This window comes from Eurosta solidaginis, chromosome 1 (assembly GCF_040869045.1).
Source record: "Eurosta solidaginis isolate ZX-2024a chromosome 1, ASM4086904v1, whole genome shotgun sequence".
NCBI lineage: Eukaryota > Metazoa > Arthropoda > Insecta > Diptera > Tephritidae > Eurosta > Eurosta solidaginis.
In genome coordinates, this window is record NC_090319.1 from 95,377,611 (window position 1) to 95,399,535 (window position 21,925).

Here is a 21,925-nt window from a genome sequence, read left to right on the forward strand (position 1 = left end):
ATCTGGTTGTTCGCGTGGTATGCCCTGAAGTTTTGGTTTTCGAGCTTCAGGCAAAGGTGTAAGGCTTCTGGCAAACTCTTTGGTTCCTTTATGCCAAGTAACCTGGGGAGATCACCCGAAAGTCCTCTGACGAAGGTGTCGAGGGCCTTAGCTCGGTAATTCTCAGTTAACAGGTGAACTGCTTCTTCACCTATCTCCATACAGCCTATTTTATTTAAAAGTAGTGATAGGTGTCCGTATACCTTCTGGTAGAACTCATTAATGGACATTCGTCCTTGTATGAGACATGTCGTTTGGTACTCTAAAGTGCCTATGTCTCGTTTTTCGGCGTAGTGGGTAGTTAGACAGCGGGAAATTGCTGTCCAATCTAAAGGGGTGTTGTACGATTCTAAAGCTATGTCTGCCTTTCCAATTATCTTATTCCTAATGACATTCAAAATGCCGAAATATCTAGGTGTGCCCTTTGAGGGTTCATAAATTCTCAAAATTCTTTCAACACTCTTTTTCCAGGAGCTAAACTCTGAGGCATTTCCTGAGAATTCTCTTAATGAACGTACAACATCTGGAATCTTATCGATTTCACTCATATTATTTTGGAATTGGGCGTCTATAGTTTGATCAGTTATGATAGGATTTGTTGTGTTGTTAAGGACACTCTGTACTATATTAGGCACGCTTGCCTCTATGGCTAGGGATATCATGCTTTTTATCATATTGGCCAAGTCTGGTGAAATTTGGTTATCAGGGCTTGGCGGTGCTGGTGGTGCAGCAGGAGGGTTAGCTCCAAGCATTGAGGGTCTAATCAAATTGTTTGGGTTTGACATTGTAAGGAATTTTTGATTTTTTTTTCTTTCGGTAAGAGATTTGATTTTCTGGACTTCTTAAATCACAAAAAAAAATTACGATTGTCTTGAAAAGGATTTTCCTAAATTTTTTTTTTTTTTTCCACACTTTCACTTTTAAAATGAAATATCTAATACTATGTTCAAACAGAAAAATAAATTGAGGAAATTTCGATTTGAATTGAGCGCTGTTCATACAACTCGATTTAGCTTACACAATAGTAATTTGATAGCTGGTTGGCTCATCGCTACAGCAAGAACATACCTTTGTTCAGACTGTCAAAATGAACATGCACATTATTAGGCGAATGAAATGGAATGAAAACATAAAACTTTGAAATTTTTGTGTGTTGTAAGAAAATGTGTTCAATGTTTTGGTTTCATTTTGATTTTGCCATCTTCTTTTGACAATCCCTACTCCAGTGAAATGAAAGACATAAAATCAGCAGATGAGATGAGCCAACCATACTGTTCAGCCATGCGTAGCTGACGTTTAAGTATACTCAATAAACACACTTTACAATGTTGCATTTGCAGTTTGAAACAATTTATTACGCAATTTTTTTTAAATTGGCAATTTATTATATGACAAATTGCGTAATAAATTGCCCAAATAGTATAAATTGCCAATTTGGTGTGTGTTTGAACCTAGTATAAGTTATTAAATTCTAAATTATTTAAATTTTTGAGTGACTTTCACAATAAGTATTCGAATTTCGTAATTGTAATTTTTTATGTAGTAATTTACTTCTCTTATTTTTTATAATTTTTAATTACTGTAAATCTTTTTGAAAGTTACTTATTTTTCAATATTTTTCTTTTTCCTTAAAAAAATTTTTTTCGCTCATTACTTTCTAAATTTTTCAAATATGCGTTTTTAAGATAAAATTTCAAAATTTAGTAGATTTGAATTTTTTGTTTTTAAATATTTTTCTTAAATATATAAATATTTTCTTACATTAATTTCAGCTCCATCTCGATAAGTGTGTATTCTTCCCTTTTCCTGGCGGTACTCGTGGTACACTGGCTTATACCTTGTTGCTGGGGGTGGCTCCTTGGCTGGTATCGTTGGGGCGTCCTGGAAGTTTGTAAGTATTCACTACCCCTTTCACGCCTCTTCTTATAGGTATCGTTTAGTAACACAGACTGGAATAGTTTTTCTTTCGTAGCACTTTATTATTTGTGGTACTTATTGAAAGTTTTTTTCTACCGGTTTTCTTTCTATTGTGGCACTTTTTTTGAAAGTTAATGCTATACTGGTGGCACTTTTGGAATTTTTTGATAACAGTTTCCTTCGCGGCACTTTATTAAGCTTAATACCGATTTTCCAACACTATAAGTTTACCAAGCCAAGCCTTTTAGCTCGGGCGCCAATTATTGTATCCTTTTTTAAGGTTACTAAAAAAATAATTTTTTTTTGGGTCTCAAGACCTTTATTATTATTTATTCACTAATTTAATTATTGGTCGTAAGACCTTACTTTGTTACTCACTAATTAAAACTAAACGTTTACAACTAACTGCTTACAACTGACTGACTTAAAAATGGTAAATTAGTTCTAAATATAACTTAATTCTACCTGTGCCAGCATTATTTCGTTCGGCGCATGGCGGATGTTGTTCCCAATTCAATTCCGGATGTCGTTCACAATATTTGTGTTTTTGCTGATAAGGCATCTGGGCCTTTTCCTGTTTGCTTTAAAATTATTATTAAGTATTTTGAGCCATCAACTTGCGTATTGCTGACTAAGCTCTTTACATTAGCGTCAGCTCGAATGTTGACTTAGTTGGTGCTAACTTATATATCTTGATTGCTAAAGGAAACAAATAAATTAACTTAAGGCCAATTTACACGAACGCTTTGGTCGCGTTTTGACGGTTTGGCAGACCCAAAATATGACAATGAGACACCTTGCCATTTTATTCGCTTTGAAGCATCAAAGGGTTGTAAGTCCTTCTTTGCTAATTTCTCAACTTTTTGTTTCTCTTAATATGAATCCAGGGAAGGGTGACCTAAGGTCAAAGGCCAACAAAGATTGTTGTAGCAGTGACGGCCAAAAGGTCAATTGACTTTATGACCACTTTAAATGGCAATAAGATCAATTATCCTTATGATTAATTCAAATAATCATAAGGTGATTTGAATTTACTACCATTCCTAATTTGACTTTTTGGCCATCTAGGAAATTTTCGTTTGAATTTTGTGACCATGGCCGAGCGGGATTCAAGGGGTTGATAAGCGCAATACAAAGCTTTGTAGCTTCAAAGCTTCCGCAACCCAATTGTCAACCTCATCTACGCGCAGGGAATCCTGTTACGTATATGAATATATCATACACATATTTAGCAGGTGAGGCTCTGGCGACCCCAATTTCCTCATGGAACTAGGAGGTGGGGGTGGGGGCGTGTGGTCATATTAATCGTTCCCGAGATGGTCGGGCTAGTACCTTAATGGTGCTTTGTTACCGGAACGTACCGGTTCTATATCCGGCAAAGGACCATCAACATCGATAACACTCCCAAAAACCTTCGGCGAGTGTATTTATCGATAATACAACAACAACAACAACCATGGCCGAGCAAAGCGCTTATCGGCACTTGCGATTATGCAAATTTCGGACGCGAGGATGGTCGTTATGTCAATATAGTTGACATTATAAATTTGACGTTGTGACGGTTTCAAATGGTTATAATTTCAATTAACTCTGTGGCCATATGAAGTGCTCATAAGTTCAATTGACGTTATCATCGTTGACCTTATGTCACCCCTCTGTACTTTGCACTCACACCTTTGGTATTAACCAGACTGCTTCGGGTAAAATAGGGTGAGATTTTTTGTTTACCCTTCGAACCATCGGCTCTGTAGATTTTAGTCGCTCCTTATGACAGACATGCCGCGGTAATATTTTAAGCCCGCTGCGGCAAGAGTAACCGTAATTTGTATGTTATGCGGTGAGGATAGTTGCTATTTATGCAAAAATTTTGGTAAACTTTTTTCTAAACCAAAATAAAACAGCTAGTCTCTGAGGGCAAGCGGATTTTGTGTTGTTTCTTCCTTTTTACTAAAGAACAACTGTCACCTATACTCTAGCTTATTTATGATCTTGTATTTAATCGCATCCTTATTGAATTTTTTTTTCATACGGCTGACTTCCTTAAGACTTTAAAGAAATTCTGTACTTAAAAAGTCAGCCGTGGGAACAAATAGAGCAAGGAAAGGGCAACAAAGACATCCGCTAGAAGTTGTCGGACTAATATGCCAACAATTTCCTGGTGAGCCCCGCTCTCAAAGAGAAATATCCTGAACTCGCAGATGAGGTATGCAACCTCGCCAGGGAGTCGTCAATGCTTAAACTCTTACTTATCCAGAATCGGCCATGACACACGTAGTGTATTTCCTGCTTGTAACGGGATATCACTGGCCCGGCAACTAGATAATTACCTGATTTACAGCCAAACCTGGTTTAATCTGATTTACAGCCAAAATGTACTAGAGACGCCATTATGAAATTCCTATGTAAAATAACCCCTTGATTCCGAAAATCAAGGTTATTTTTAATTCTATGTAAGGCTTTTGATATATTTACGAATAACCGTTTTTTCACAAAAAAAAAAAAAAAAAAAAAAAAAAAAAAAAAAATTTGGTCCACTTAATCATATACATATATCTCAAGAACTGATTGAGCAATTCCAAAACGGGTTGAAGATTTTAAAAGGAAATAAAATTTTCTATAAACTGTGTATACAACACTTTTTGCTAGGCCCTGCAGATTCAAAGATAACGAACAATAGTCACGGATTTTTTCAATTTTTTTTTTTTAAATATAAAAAAATGTGTACTTTGCGAGGAAGGATCTCGATAACTTTTTATTTTTTTTTGCAGATTTTTTTTCTCTCTCTAAGCTCTGTTTTATTACAAAAAAAAAAAATAAGCTTTCATTCAACAAAATCGATTTAATACTTAAGTACCCTACTGGTACATATGTGTTTTAGTATTCGTAAAACAGTTAGTTAGCAGGTATATTTTCGAAGGGTTATTAGATACAAAAAACTATTTGTGTTGTTTTCTCAAACCCAGGTACATTTCAAACAAGAGCATATTTTTAAGGCAGGTAGTGTTTTCTTTGTAGAACTAGGGAATCTTTTTGTTTAGGTAGGAATTTTTTGAATTTTTACTTGATCTAAGTATAAATAATAGTACATGCGCCTTGTTCCTTCATAATATCTGCAAGGCTCGCCGAATACTGTTCAGATTATAATTGTAGTTTATAACTCGTCATTTACTTAAAAATATAGTATGCATAAAAGGGCGCGAGAGTTTGAGTGTACAAATGATCCAGATATGTTCTGTTTCATCTGCGGTATCGTTAAAAGGATGCGATGTGTGTTTTCAAATCCTTTGAAAGTTACATACTATAAGTATTTTGGAATTGATTTTTTCGGAAACCGGAACAAAAAGGTGCGTTGCAAAAATTAGGAATTTGCTCCCTTTTAATGCATAGCTGACTAATTTCTGAAACTATCTATTTAGGCGACATATAAAATTTATTACACCAATGAATTGGAGGGAACCAACTTGTCATTGAACGGACTCCTATATTTGTACTACAAAAGTACTTGGAGTTGGAAAGTCAAGAAAGGTATCCTATGCGAGCTTATCTACAGTGTCATTACCAAAACTAAATTCAGCGGAAGCTGCATTGCCAGAATCAAATTTAACTTTAGTCCCGGCTCCAGTTTCATTGCCAACAGCAGAAGAAACTCCTTGTCACAAGCACAACTCAATGATTGGATAAGGGTTTTGGAATTGTCAAAGGAAAAGGCCGAACTACACTCCTCTCGTATGCAACAATTTAAATTTGTTTCATCCGATGTTAAGGTAACATATTATAGAACTCGTCACGAACAATTTTCCAAGTACTATACGAAGGAGGACAGTGTTTGTTACTGCAAGGACATTGATGGTCTATTCAAACAGTTTGGTGAGCCATATGATTCAAAAGAGTGGCGATTGTTCATAGACGATAATAAATTAAGTTTAAAGGCCGTATTATTGCATATTGGCAACCAAACGCCATCTATCCCGATCGCGCATACAGTAAATACGAATCAATCTGAACTTATGAGATAATCCAAAAATTGCTCAAATTAATCAAATACGAAGAACATGATTTGAAAATATGTGCCGATCTTAAAGTCGTTAGAATGCTATGTGGTCTACAAAGTGGATACACAAAATACTGTTGCTTTCTATGCAAATGAGATATCCGAGCTCGTCAAGACTACTACATCATAAAGGATTGGCCAGAGCGAAGTTTCAAGTTGGGGTGGATAACATAAAATACTCCCCACTTATAAAAAAGGAAAAAATAATTCTACCTCCGCTCCACATCAAGCTCCGCCTTATCAAAAACTTTGTCAAGGCTTTGTGGGACCGCAAATAAGGAAAATGATGACCAATAACCATTTCAATGAACTATTGTCACCAGTAGAGGCAGCAGCGTAAGATTCTTTTAAAAAGGTCGTTACTTCTTTTTTAGGCAAACACAAAAGTCCTAACTACGATATGATAGCGAACGATTTAAACAAAAACTATGCAGAAATGTGTAAATAAAACAACATATTTTCTTAATTTAATTGGACGCAGTAACACTTATCTGTTGACAAAGCTTTTATTGTGCTGTAGGTATTTTGTAGTTGTCTCACAATTTGATTGTCTTAAGCCCCAGTAGGAAATATATCTCCGGCATTGATATGCTTAATATTTTATGCAAAGAGTCAAAAGGCTTTAAGGTGGTACATTTCCCTGACCATGATCTTCTTTTTGTGCATTTGGTGTTGCGTTTAACTTTTCTCCTGAGAATGTTAACTTTTTGTATCGTGATTTGAAAAATGTTAACGTTGGTGTACTTTTCAATGACCTGTCTAATATTAACTGGGGTGATTGCTGGTTTCTACCGTCACTAGACGAAAAACTTGATTTTTTAAATAAGACGTTAAATAATCTTTTTTGTAGTCATGTTCCTCTTCGTAGTGCTCATGTTAAGAATATGTCTTGTCCCTAGTACAATCATAGTGTTAAATTAGCTATTAAAGTGCGTAATAGGCTTCACTCAAAATGGAGGAGAACCAAAACTGACGTTGCTCGGGCACAGTGCAAAGCCGCCCGAAATAGAGCTACTGCCATAACCAGAGAGGCCAAGCTAAAATTCTGTAATTTTAAGTTGAACCCTTCCCTTTCATCAAACGATTTATGGCGCAATCTTAGAAACTTGAATGTACATGGAAGACTGAAGCAGAATGTAGTATTGATCCCAATGTACTTAATGAATATTTTAATAGCGCAAGTAAAACCAGTGATAGTCCTCCGGCCCAAGACTTCACAGTGCAGCATGAACTGAGTGTGGAGTTCAATTTCGTTCGCGTCACTGGAACAGAAGTTGTTACTTCAGTCACGGCTATTAAGTCCAATGCAGCTGGAGAGTATGGAATTTCCTTAAACTTTGTTAAGCAGGTATTGCCTTTCATCCTGGAACGCTAACACATGTAATTAATCATATTTTCACTGTCTCATCTTTTCCTTCTGCACGGAAAATGGCCATCATAGTCCCTGGCCGATAAGTATTTTGCCCACCTTTTCTAAAGTGTGTGAGTCTTTAATGGCCTCTCAAATATCGTCGTTTATACAAAAATATAATCATTGGTCTCCTTTACAGTCAGGGTTTAGACTTAAGCATAGCTGTGCTACAGCTATGATGAAAATAATGGACGACATTCGTATAAAATTTGATGAAGGAGATCTGACTCTTCTTTGCCTTTTGGATTTTTCCAAAGGATTTGACTTGGTAAGCCATGATCTACTTTGTAAAAAGCTGAAATACTACTTTGCATTTTCTAATAGTGCTGTTAAACTTATGGCCAGCTATCTTACAGGAAGACCTCAAAAGGTAAAGGGTAGAGATAGGTCTTCGTCGTCAAGTGGTGTTGGATCCGGAGTTCCACAGGAGTCTATACTTGGTGCGCTCTTGTTTAGTTTTTTTGTTAATGATGTGTTCTCTGTGTGCCAGTATGTCAGTGTGCATGCCCGTGCTGATGACATTCAGTTGTACTTGTCCAGTCGAATTGGTCTTGTCGAGGATTTGTGCTTTAAAATAAACTTTGATCTGCTAGCCATTTCCGAATGGGCCCGGAAAAATTGCCTCCGTCTAAACGCGTCCAAGTCGTATGTGTTACCCATCAGTAATAGTACTGTCCATGTTGAAGATATTCCCCAGCTTTTTGTTGGTAATAACTGTCTCATATTTACTGACAAGATAAAAAATTTTGGTTTTTTATGAGTTCTTCGCTAAGCTGTTCGAACCATATAAGCAAAGTTGTAAGCAACGTGTACATTGTTTTGCGCAGGCTAAGAATGTCAGCCTCGTTTACACCGTTAGACATAAGAAAAAAATTAGCTGTGCAATTAATCCTACCTCATATTACATATTCCGATCTTGTATATAGTAAGCTGGACTCTGTCTCGTCTCATAAAATCCTAGTTCTGTTCAATAATGTTACCCGCTACGTCTATGGCTTAAAGCCACATGACCACATCTTCTTGTGGAAGAATAAACTCCTGGGATGCATTATCTTAGATTATCTTTCAGCTAGGAACCGTATATTCCTGTATAAGCTTATTGAATTCAAAACTCCTAGCTATCTTTACGAAAAGCTAAAATTCACAAGATCTCATAGGCTTCATAATTTAATGCTCCCTAAATACTCCTACTTATCTTCTTCGCGGTTGGTCTTTGTTCGTACTATGAGACTATGGAATTCCATTCCTGAATCTATTAAGACAATCATAAACCGAGATAACTAAAAGATCGTTATACAGAATTACTTTGGTACTAATGGGTGAATGCAACTGCGGTTTAGCTCTCTCCTATTTCTATTTCTATCTCTGTGTGCTATTCCAAGTCCTTACTTCTTTGACGTAAAATGTTATTTCCTCCAACAAATACCGTGCTTAATTCTCATACATTCTAATATAAACCTACGCAATTAGTTATATATAAATAGTTTTAAATTATTATTCTTTGTAATTCTTGTATTTACCTATAAGTTGATGTACAATAAAAGACTATGTCTTAACGATACAGCCATTTTTTACTATATAAATAAATAAATAAATAAATAAATATTTAAGACCGTTTTCTCAGTTAACTTTAAAATCTATCTATAACCAAAGAATTTGTATGAAAATTTTTAAATTTGCATGAGAACATATAGACCTAAATCTGAATTCATCGTCCAGTTCCGAACAAACAAGAACGAGAAAAATGTAAACAAAAAATTTGTTTTGAATTGAAAGATAAATCTAGCCTAAGAAAATTATATACTAATGTGTTACTTATGAATTTATCTAATATACTTTTTTGTTTTCTTTCAGGAGTAAATATGTCTTTAAAAATTCATTTTCTACACTCCCATTTAGTTTTTTTGGCGAAAGGTTTCACCAGCAAATGAAAATGATTGAAAGTCGGTATCAAGGATTCTGGGATGTCGCTACGATGGGTGACTACTGTTGGTAAGAGAAACAGATCCTAATCTAAATAAGCGTCAAAACAACACACATAACTTTTTCAATTATAAAATAAGAGCATAGAGTTAAGACAGAATCATATGTACACATGCTATTATTTGTAGGGTACTTAAGTTTTACTATCCTTCCTCGCAAAGTACAAATTATTTTATATTTTTACAAAAAAAAAATTGAAAAAATCCGTAACTATTGTTTATAGCAAATTTTATTACCTTTTAAAAGTTTGAAACTGTTTTGGAATAGCTCAATTTGTTCTTGAGATATATATGATTAAGTGGACTCAATTATTATTATTATTTTTTTTTTTTTGAAAAGCGGTAATTTGAAATAGAATTAAAAATAACCTTGATTTTCGGAATCAGGGGGTGATTTTACATAGAAATTTCATAATGGCGTCTCTGGTGCAGAAAAAAATTGGAATTTGCAATCCAGTGTAATCTTAATTATAAAATAGTTCGATGCAATCGCAAGCGAGGTCAGGCACTACAAGATCGACCGCACTGTAGTTGAACTCAAGGCCTTGATAGCCGCTTGGCTATCAGAGAAAACATTAAATTCCCTAATCGTAGCAGCATTTCATCCACTGCTTCCTTAATCGCAGCAACTTCCGCTTAGAAGACGCTGCAGTGATCAGCCAAGATAAACTTGCGGCTTACATCTAGCTCTTGCCAAAAAACTCCCCACCAACCTTTCCGTCCAACTTCGACCCATCCGTGAACTGGATAACCGGTCCCCTGCCCCAAATGAGTCCTCTTCCCCAGAATGTTGTATAGAGAGCAGTTATCGGCATTCAAGGAAGTACCCCAGTACCTAATTTTAAGGAAATCGCATCATAAATTAGTTTTTTCGGAAGGGGTTCGCCTTTGGTTCACTTTACCTAAAGGAAATAAAGAAAACTGACCAAATTGTGAATATAAATATCCTTGGAAATTTAATTAAAATCGGTTCAGTCGTTTGGGAGGAGTTCAATCACAAACACATGTACCGAAGGAATATATATTAAGATTTCGGTCAATGACTTCTTTCCACGAAAAACATATTCCTGGAGAGGGAACGGGGAGTAAGAGACCAAAACTGTTTAAAAGTCAAGCAGGTACAGCAGCTGGTACATATATGAAAATTAGAACCAATTCAATGGCTTCATTAAATTAGGTGGTAGCCAACCCGTACGGGGAAACTCAGAACATGAAGAACTGTTTTGCTACCACTTAAGAAAAGGTCTCCGGAAGATTTATTGTCCTATACGTGATGTCGACGGCGAGTATCGATAGAGCTATAATTATGAGCTGTATGAGCTTTACACAGATATTACGATAGAGCAGCGAATAAAAACCCAAAGGCTTCATTGGCTAGGTCATGCAAGAAAACGCTCGGGGCAAGAGAGAATTTCAATTGACACCGCAGTTTAGAAGCGGAGGTAGGGGATACCTCCACTGAGTTGAAAGAGTTCGGTGGAGGAAGACTTGATCTCCCTTGGTGCTCCCAGTTGGCGTCAGTTAACGCAAAACAGAGATAACTGGCGTGACTTGTTACGAAACGGCCAAAATCGTTTAGGCAGTTAAACGCCAATTAAATATTGAATGATTGAATATAAAGGCCAGGTATATTGCTATCGGCTAGAACCAAGATAATCTCAATTTTAAAATAGGTTGACGCAATCCTTAGCGAGGTCATTCCCAAAAATACCATCCTCGATTACACCACAGTTGATCCCAGGGCTTCAATAGCCGCTTGTTATTATTATTATTAATATATTTAGGAAATATTAGTACAATAAGACCTGACTGCAGTCTTTTTTAGTACAACTTTTATCACATAATTCTTACTCAATAATCTTTATGTTAACAAAATCAATTTAATTTAAATTTAAAAATTATATCAGAACTAAACATCAAGTTATGAGTGTATAACATTATACTATTCATAGAAATCATTATACGTAGAACAGATACGGAAAAGTAAATTAATAAAAGATAATACAATCTAAGATAAGTAAGTAATTAATAGTTTTTATGATTAAGTGATCAGGCAACTTGCTCCTACGGCTAAGGTCGAGTTCCCGACAAAAAAAAACCCATCCAACTTTCGACACATCCATTAATCAGTTTATCAGTCCACTGCCTGGGATTAGTCCCATTGCCGCCCCTCCCTTTAGAGGATAACTATTATGAAGCTTGCAAAGTGGGTCTAACTTTTCTGCGAAATAGTCAAAGTTGGTAAGAATGCTGGAATAAACGAAGTGAGAAATTCTACAGCCCAAGTGACAAATGCTGATCAGCAACCAGACCGCAGCAGCCTGAAATTAAATGCGAATGTTTTAAGAACGCTGGTGATACCAATCCATGCATTGTACTGCGACTAACAGTCTGGTATTAACCTTTATATTAGATGCATCTCACCCGACTTTAGCGCCAAAGAGCAAAATCTATCATCTCCCTGCAAAAATCCTTGGATCATGTGGTCCACTTTTGTCATACTGGAGTACTCCATGGATTACTCTGATGTAATGCTGAGCTGGAGTATATGGTCCAGTCCTAGGACATCGCAATGTAAATTGGACCATATTTTTTGTATGAATTGTGGTTAAGTTTGGAGCAATCGCTTGGTCCATAGCGAGTACTCCATACATGCGTGCATGGAGTACTCGCGATTTTTGCAGGGCTATGGTTGTGAATAATTTCCTGAGTTTGAAATGTGGTTTCTACCGTTAAGCTTCATATGTATGCCACTCCTCTGCATCTTTTGCTCTCCCCTCAGTTTGTTATGGCTGCATTTCTTTTGGCCTTTTTAACATTGTTGCTGGTATTTGATATCTTATAAAGCATTTTTATATGAATTTTCATTTGTTTATTTATTTATGTATTTACCCAACTTATGATAAAAATATTACGGACAAAACAATAAACAAGATTAGAATTTAAAAGGGAGTTAAAGCAGTCTTATTTGACAATGCCCGCCCTCATCACGTCGAAAAGCTTCAATCACAACAGACTGCCAATGATTTCGCAACTCGACTCTCACACCTGCTCTCTGAGAGCACAACTCATCCTGAAGGAATACAGGAGCAGTGGGAGCATATCTCCAAAGCACTTCGTACTGCCGCCGAGAAAAAAATTGGTTACCGGCGGCCACGAAAAAACAACTGGTACGATGAAGAATGCCTCGTTGCAACCGAAAGAAAGGACGCTGCCTACAGGGCTACGTTAAAAGCGAGCGCGACAAGAGGAGTGTGTGAACGCTATCGTGAGTTGAAAAAGGAAGCGAGACGCCTTTTCAGGAAGAAAAAAGCAGAAGCAGAAAGGCGTGAGTGCGAGGAGCTTGAACTGCTAGCCACCAGGAATAACGCCCAAAAATTTTACCATAAAATACGGCGACAGACGGAAGGTTTTAAGACCGGGGCAAACTCCTGTAGGAACGAAAACGGCGACATTGTAACTGATGTCCAGAGAGTGCTTAGATTATGGAGGGAACACTTATCTGCTCTCCTAAATGTAGGCAGCAATTCACCGCGCAGAGATGAAGAACCCGATCCCGCAATCGATGATGATGGAATATATGTCCCCCCGCCCGATTATGACGGAGTTAGAATAGCAATAATCAGATTGAAAAACAACAAGGCCGTGGGCGCTGATGGATTGCCTGCGGAGCTATTCAAGTACGGTGGCGAGGAGTTTGTAAGGCGCATGCAGCAGCTTCTTAGCAAAATATGGGCGTAAGAGTGCATGCCCGACGGTTGGAATCTAAGTGTTTTTTGCCCGGTCCACAAGAAGGGGGATACTGCAAAATGCACCAACTATCGTGGAATCAGCCTTCTTAATATCGCATATAAGGTCCTTTCAAGTGTATTGTGCGAAAGATTGAAGCCCACCGTGAACCGGCTGATTGGACCTTATCAGTGCGGCTTCAGACCTGGTAAATCTACCATCGATCAGATTTTCACAATGCGCCAAATCTTGGAAAAAAACCCGTGTAAAGAGAATCGACACATATCACCTCTTCGTCGACTTTAAAGCCGCCTTCGACAGCATGAAAAGGAGCTGCCTATATGCCGCTATGTCTGAATTTGGTTTCCCCGCAAAACTTATACGGCTGTGCAAAATGACGCTGAGCAACACCATCAGATCAGCCAGAATTGGGAAGGACCTGTCCGAGCCGTTCGAAACTAAACGAGGTTTCAGACAGGGTGACCCCCTATCGTGCGATTTCTTTAATTTGATGCTGGAGAAAATTATACTAGCTGCAGAACTTAACCGCACTGGAACAATATACTATAAAAGCGTGCAATTACTGCCATATGCTGATGACATTGATATCATCGGCCTAAACAACCGCGCTGTTAGTTCTGCTTACTCCAAACTGGAAAAAGAACCGGTTAAGATGGGTTTGATGGTGAATGAGGACAAAACGAAGTACCTGCTGTCATCGAGCAAAAAGTCAGCGCATACGCGCCTTGGAAACCACGCTACTATTGCCAGCCATAAATTCGAAATAGTAAAAGGCTTCGTTTATTTGGGAACCAGCATCAACACTACCAACAACATCAGCACTGAAATCCAGCGAAGAATCAATCTTGCCAATAAATGCTACTTTGGACTAGGTAGGCATTTGAAAATTAAAGTCCTCTCTCGGCGAACGAAAATCATACTCTACAAGTCACTTATCGTACCCGTCCTGCTATATGGGGCAGAAGCATGGACCATAACAACAGCAGATGAAGCGGCTTTGGGAGTGTTCGAGAGAAAAGTTCATCGACAGATTTATGGACCTCTACGCGTTGGCGATGGCGAGTACCGAAGAATATTTAATGATGAGCTGTACGAGCTGTACGCAGACATCAACATAGTCCAGCGAATTAAAACGCAGCGGCTGCGCTGGCCAAAAAGTGTTTCTATCGGAACCCGCCTATGGAAGCAGAGGTAGAGGGCGACCCCCACTCCGTTGGAAGGACCAGGTGGAAAGCGATTTAAACTCCCTTGGTGTGACCAATAGGCGCCGGTTGACGGAGCGAAGGAGCGACTGGCGCGCCTTGTTGGACGGCCATAACCGTTTAGACGGTTAAGAGTGAATTAAGTAAGTAAGTAAGTCTTGACTTATCTGCACCGATGATTTTTTCAGTACCAAAACAAAAAACACTACATCAATACCTTTTTTTCTGGCTGGATCTTCAGAGCATGGATAACATAAATTAAAAATATGGAAACATACTGCTGACGTCACTGAGATTATTAACGATCTGGAACAATTTCATGAAGGTACGGATGAGTATCTAAGAGGCTTGTAAAATGAAAACTCGGGATTGACGGTATACGGCCAAACTAAAATTTATCTATGTAAACGAAGCGCTGAGATAGGCAGCAGAAAGATGTGGCTGGTGTAGAAATATATGGCGCCCGAGGTTGTATAGCAACGATGATTCAAGATATCAGAACTTATACATAGATATACGCGATGGTAAGAAAAAAAATTTTGCTTATCAGAAATTCATTTTAAACAGCTCTTGCTAGCCCTGGAAGCGTTTAGAAAGACATAGAACACTCCCAGTCGTATGATCAAACCCGACGGACATTATTCTGATTTTCTCTACCTATCAATCTGCCTTTCCTCACTCTAACCCTCTTCCTTTCTTATTTCCTTCCCCTTCTGCATTTTCTAGTTTATCTTAATGGGCTCATACAATTTCCCTATACCTTTCAATCTCACCGCTTTACCTCTTACTCCTCCCGCTCTTGCTCTTACCCAAGTCATACTCTCACTATTATTTTTAATCTTAACCTCTTTTTACTATTTTGTCTCAAAGCATTACCCTAATTCTTAACTTTACTCTCGCTCTCAATATTCCTCGGTTTCCCTTTACTTTTCCGACTTCCTTCCAACTTTCTACATTTTCGTCGCATTTTCTCTGTTTTCTGTTCTAGATATAGTGAGTTTGGCTTTTTTCCGCATATTATATTACTAAGGTATTAAAACAGTAGCAAAATAGTACCATACATTTTTCCTCCCTACTAATCTTAAGCTAATGACCAGACAAATTTTTTGTTGCGTTGCTACTGACTTCAACTATGTATCTGTTTTTATTGCGTCATGTACAAAATTGAGTCAGTGCTACACCCATTATTCAAAGTTTTCCTAAAATGGATTTTGTCGACACAAATTTATTGTACCCCCTTTATTTTACACTGATAAAGTTTGTTTATGCATTGTCCCATTTTTTTAAATTTTCGAAATTTTCCATATTGAAAAATTTGGCATGGCTACAATCTGGTTGGACCATTTTTAATCTATCTATAAATCTTATAAAATAAAGTCGCTAAATGCCATGTATGCACATAACTTCACACAGAATGCTCCGATTTTAAAACGGTTGTTTGCCTTTGAAAGCTAAGCTACGTGAGATGGTACAGTTGATATAATTTGAAGATATATATTATAGGGGCGTGGCAAAATGTAGTAAAAAATCATAAAATTTTTGTTTACACAGCTATAACTCATAAACGGAAGGATGGATTTGCAGAATTCTACTTTTCAGTAAAACTTTGAAATATTTACCTTCGTTCTGCATCAAAAAAATACTTGATTCCTTTCTTATATCACCCAAATTGTTTAAACAAAAGTAACATTTTTAACAAAAAATTCGTGTGTGTGATTGTTCGTTGTCAACTGTGCGAACAAATTGCTTTTGAGTGAGGCATGATGCGACGCATACGTACATACATAGAATTCGCAGCGTTATTTAACTTCGGGAGTACATTTATATGTATGGATGTATGTACTTATGTATTTTCATATCATATAAGCTTGACATATTTATGCATTGCTGCCAAGTTAATGCAACATAAATGGTTAAGAATGCATACATCTCTTGAAAAATACTCTTTCGTTAAAAATATTGAACATTTCCTTAAAATTCTTAAACAAAAGTTAAATTTTTTGGTATTTTTGCATGTATCACTATCAGTACATAGTATAAAAAAAGTCGCTTTTTCTGTCCTTATGTCCCTTTGAATACTTAAACCTTTAAAACTACGCAACAGATTTTGATGCGCTTTTTTTAATAGATAGAGTGATTGAAGAGGAAGGTTTGTGTGTATAATAACATCCATTAAATAGTGGAGAAATACTGTTATTTTTGAAGTTTCTAATGTGATGTAAGTATATATATAAAAGAAAGTGGTGTTAGTTACACTCTTTATAACTCAAGAACGGATGAACAGATTTGGCTGAAAATTGGTGGAGGAGTAACTTAGAAATAGGAGACAGACATAGGATACTTTTTATCCCGTTCTGGCTAGGGTCTTGAGATCAAAACGTGGACCTGGGTAATCTTGGGATATGTTTTTACAATATGGGTATCAAATGGAAGCAGTTTATGAGTACTTTGATACGGGGTATTTTTCGTACCCGTGGGTGACTAGGGTCTCCAGATATAGGCCAAAACGTGGACCAGGGTAACACTAGGATGTGTTTTTACATTATGGATATCAAATTGAAGCTGTTGATATGTGCTTTTGTACAGAGTAAGTTTTATACCGCTGGGTGACTAGGGTCTCGAGATATAGGCCAAAACGTGGACCCGGATACCCCTAGAATGTGTGTGTAATATGGATATCAAATGAAAGCTGTTGCTGAGAGCTTTAAAGTAATTTTCATTGTGATATTCGTTTAATCGCATAAACCTGGCAAAACTGAATAATATGCATGCGAAGCCGAAATAAAGACATGAATTAATAATACACACATACCTATTTACAAACATACATCCTATTCGATTTGCCTGAAATTTGGTATATAAATTTGCCTATACATGTTAGTATTTACGATCCTTTTTTCCGGGAAGTAGACCAGAGACGGGCTGGGAATGGGATTAGGACTAGGACTGCGACTGAAACTCGGAGTGGGACAGGGACTCGGAATGGGACTGGAACAAAATGCATACCACCCTCTGGGACTGGCAATAACGGATCAAGAAGAGTGGGAAAAACTTGAGAGAAGGGAAAAGAGGGAAGGAGAAGGAGACTAGATAGAGAAGAGATATAGTGAGACGAAGATAGAGAAAGATGAAGCGGAAAAGACGGAGGGAGGAGTGAATAAAAGGATAAAGAAAAAGTGAAGAGGGGGGAGGGCAGAGTTAGACGGAAATAGCTTATTAAAATGTATGCAGATAGATACAATTTAGGGCAGAACAACGTCTGACGGGTCTGCTAGTACAAATATATTTGTAGTTTAACCCAGATAAACCCGACTAATTTTTTTTTTTTTTTTTTTTTGTATGGTATAATTCTGTTTAAATACCCTTCAAATAAAATGCAAATGGAAATCATGTTTATTATGTTTTTGTCCCCATCCTTGGGTCACAGGGCCCCATCCTTCTGGAAGGTCTTTGGGATGATACCACAATAATTTGTAACAACAGTGTTTCTACACAATTTGGTTTAGAAAATCCATTACTTTATTTAGTGTTTATTTTTTAGAAAAAAGAGTGGTATAAATTAATTTTTTTGTTAAAATTGACATGTTGTACGAAAGTAATTGTTCATTTATTCATAGATATAAGTATAGAATGGAAAAAGGAAGTAAATAATTATAATTGGTGGTAATTGATAAAACAATCCACATGTAAAGAAACATTGCATTTGATGCATTTCGTTGTTGATTTTTTGGAACATTTTCGGCAAACCATTTGCAGCTTTTTACCTGTTTGCAGCAAAGTTAAGCTGCTTATAAAATGATCCTTACCATCATACCGGCTATCAATCAAAGCTGCCTGACTTGCTCGACCGCGCTGTACAATTATTCTTTTATTTGACTCCAAAATGAAGCAAGCCAATCTTCGCCGAAGCGCTAAATGGTCTATATTGTCTTCATATAAGTTGTATAGCTGCCAGGCGTTTTGCTCACATACGTCAATAAGATAGGAAAGCAGGGGAAAGTACCACTTTTTGCCTCTCAGTCCATATCTATACAGTGAAATGTTTTGGTCGGCTCTGTCTATGCCTCCCATATATTTATTATAGTTATGTAAAACTTTCGGGTGAGCTATGTTCTTCTTTTTGGCTCTAGAAAATCTACTGACATGACTTGCCAGATGAACGGAATCAAAATTTGTTGCGATCATCACTATGCTATTGTCGTTCCATCTTGTTAGTGATATTCCGGAGTTTTGGTCGATGGCATACTGGTAAGATCCCCTTTCCGTCTTTTTCATGACATCAATATTGGTTAAAGTGCAGCTCTTATAAATTCGATTCGCTCTAATCGTTCCAGTCGCCCCAATTTTTCTCTCTTTCAGATCATTTAGTAGATCGAAACTTGTGAACAGGTTGTCGAAGTATATCCTGAATGGGATTTGAGGAGGAAGTTGATCTACGTCAGTAACATCTTCATTACAATTTATCGGTGGTAAAACAACCACATCTAATACGTTATCAGGAATATCATCGTCGTCTGTGGTCTCAATGTTGTCCAACAACTCATTTAGTGTAATCCCCCTTCTATAAAAAAAATGTTCTTAAATGTAGTTGGATTCTCCCACAATCCTTCTGGAAGGATGTAAGTTTTTTCGAAGCCGCTGTGGCCAAATGGTAACAACAAAGTTTTTGCTAATCGAATAAACACTTCTATTGAACATTTCTCCAGTATAAAACCAGAGTTTCATATCTGGAAGTTATTATATACAAGTAAGGAAGACTAAGTTCGGGTGTAACCGAACATTACATACTCAGCTGAGAGCTATGGAGACAAAATAAGGGAAAATCACAATGTAGTTTGTATGACATGTGTATCAAAAGGAAGGTATTAAAGAGTATATTAGGAGGGAGTAGGCCATAGATCTATGGGTGGACGCCATTTAGGGATATCACCATAAAGGTGGACCAGGGCCGACTCTAGAATTTGTTTGTACGATATGGGTATCAAATGAAGGGTGTTAATGAGTATTTTAAAAGGGAGTGGTGGTAGTTGTATATGTGAAGGCGTTTTTGAGATATTGACCAAAATATGGACCAGGATGACCCAGAATATCATCTTTCGGGTACAGCTACTTTATTTATATATTTAATACCACGAACAGTATTCCTGCCAAGATTCCAAAGGCTTTTGATTTCGCCCTGCAGAACCTTTTCATTTTCTTCTACTTAATATGGTAGGTATCACACCCATTTTGCATAGTTTTTTTCTAAAGTTATATTTTGCGTCAAAAAACCAATCCAATCACCATGTTTCATCCCTATTTTTCGTATTTGTTATGTAATTATGGCATTTTTTCATTTTTCGAAATTTTCGATATCGAAAAAGGGAGCGTGGTCGTAGTCGGATTTCGCCCATTTTTAATACCAAGATAAAGTGAGCTCAGATAAGTACGTGAACTAAATTTAGTAAAGATATATCGATTTTTGCTCAAGTTATCGTGTTAACGGCCGAGCGGAAGGATAGACGGTCGACTGTGTATAAAAACTGGGCGTGGCTTCAACCGATTTCGCCCTTTTCCACTGAAAACAGTTATCGTCCTAGAATCCAAGCCCCTACCAAATTTCAGAAGGATTGGTAAATTTTTATTCGACTTATGGCATTAAAAGTATTCAAGACAAATTAAATGAAAAAGGGCCCACGCCCATTTTGAAATTTTATTTTATTTCTGTAATTTATTGTACCATATCATTACTGGAGTCGAATGTTGACATAATTTACTTATATACTGTAAATCTATTAAATTTTTTGTTAAAATTTGACTGAACAATTTTTTTTAAAGTGGGCGTGGTCGTTCTCCGATTTTGCTAATTTTTATTAAGCGTACATATAGTAATAGGAGTAACGTTCCTGCCAAATTTCATCATGATACCGACTGCCAAATTACAGCTTGCAAAACTTTTAAATTACCTTCTTTTAAAAGTGGGCGGTGCCACGCCCATTGTCCAAAATTTTACTAATTTTCTGTTCTGCGTCATAAGTTCAACTCACCTACCAAGTTTCATCGCTTTTCCGTCTTTGGTAATGAGTTTTCGCACTTTTTATGTTTTTAGAAATTTTCGATATCGAAAAAGTGGGCGTGGTTATAGTCCGATATCGTTCATTTTAAATAGCGATCTGAGTTGAGTATCCAGGAACCTACATACCAAATTTCATCAAGATACCTCAAAATTTACTCAAGTTATCGTGTTAACGGACAGACGGATGGACGGACGGACATGGCTCAATCAAATTTTTTTTCGATACTGATGATTTTGATATATGGAAGTCTATATCTATCTCGATTCCTATATACCTGTACAACCAACCGTTATCCAATCGAAGTTAATATACTCTGTGAGCTCTGCTCAACTGAGTATAAAAAGAATTAAACTTACCTGTCAACCAAAAGGTCTAGCAATTCAGCCATAACGAATATAAGCACAATTTAAATGTTAACTGCTCACTTACCAAATGTAAATACTCAAAAATAAAGGCAGATAAATTATTTTTGGTAACATCTGTTTTTAAAAAAATGTATAGCCTACTATCGGAAAATCAACAAAACAAAATAAACCTTGAAATTATATTGAAAATGTCCATCTCACCCAAGCTTTAAAGTACAAAAAACCGTTTTAAGATCAGCGCATACTTTATAGTGATGAACGTCCAACGGCATTTAGCGACTTTATTTTATTAGATTTATAGATACCCTCAGGGTAACATACTTTTTTTCAAGTAGCGTGGTTGCCAAATCGATTTAGTTAATTTTCAAAAGGTATTGATAATAGACAGAACAACTCAATGTCATATTTTTACCTGATATTTTCAATGGTTTTTGCTTTACTGCTTGAAAATATTTGCGGTATATTACCAAATTTCTAATTTTCATTATAAAAAGAACCCACTCGTCAAGTTTCGTTCATTTATCATGTCTATGGTAATGTATGATCGTATTATTTGATTTCTACCATTTTGAACAATTTTTCTCAAATTATAGCATTAGCGGACGGACATGGCCCGATAAAATACTTTCACCAATGCTGATAATTTTTATATAAAGAAGTCTATATAAATCATATAACCGCCAGTTATTCCATCAAAGTTATAATAACAACTACACAATGGGTATAATAAATATGATATCATAGCAAATATGATCATGAGTTGACTTAAATGTATCGCTCCACAGAGAAAAATTAATAACAAGACTCATTGAGAGATTGTGGGAGCGTGAAAAATGTTATCAAAGTAAGAAACCTTCTCAAAGAGAGTCGTACAGTTCAAAGCTGAGCCGCTGGTCAGTTGGAGCGTAAAGAATTTTCATTAAGTCACATTACTCACTCGAAGTCGACAAAGCAGGGTGTGGCCAAAATCCACGCTACGATTTTGTGCTCATTTATTTTACAACCCGTTTTATTGTTTCTCATTGTTTCACACGCTGTGACATTTTGATTTGATAATTTCATTGTCACTTTGTAGTCAAAAAAACGGCAAATGCATTTGATTTTGTATGCCAAGACGTTTTCATTGATATGGCCAAGTTTGTGGTCAAATTT

At 36.7% G+C, this 21,925-nt stretch overlaps 1 protein-coding gene across 1 annotated transcript in view; it reads right to left on the bottom strand.

Annotated features, from left to right (window-relative positions):
• LOC137237365 (uncharacterized) overlaps window positions 1-21,925 on the bottom strand; it is a 73,332-nt gene that overhangs the window by 25,116 nt on the left and 26,291 nt on the right. Inside the window, exon 7 of the mRNA XM_067760912.1 lies at window positions 558-798. Coding sequence (XP_067617013.1) covers window positions 558-798 — 241 coding nt within the window. The remainder of the gene's footprint in view (window positions 1-557; window positions 799-21,925) is intronic.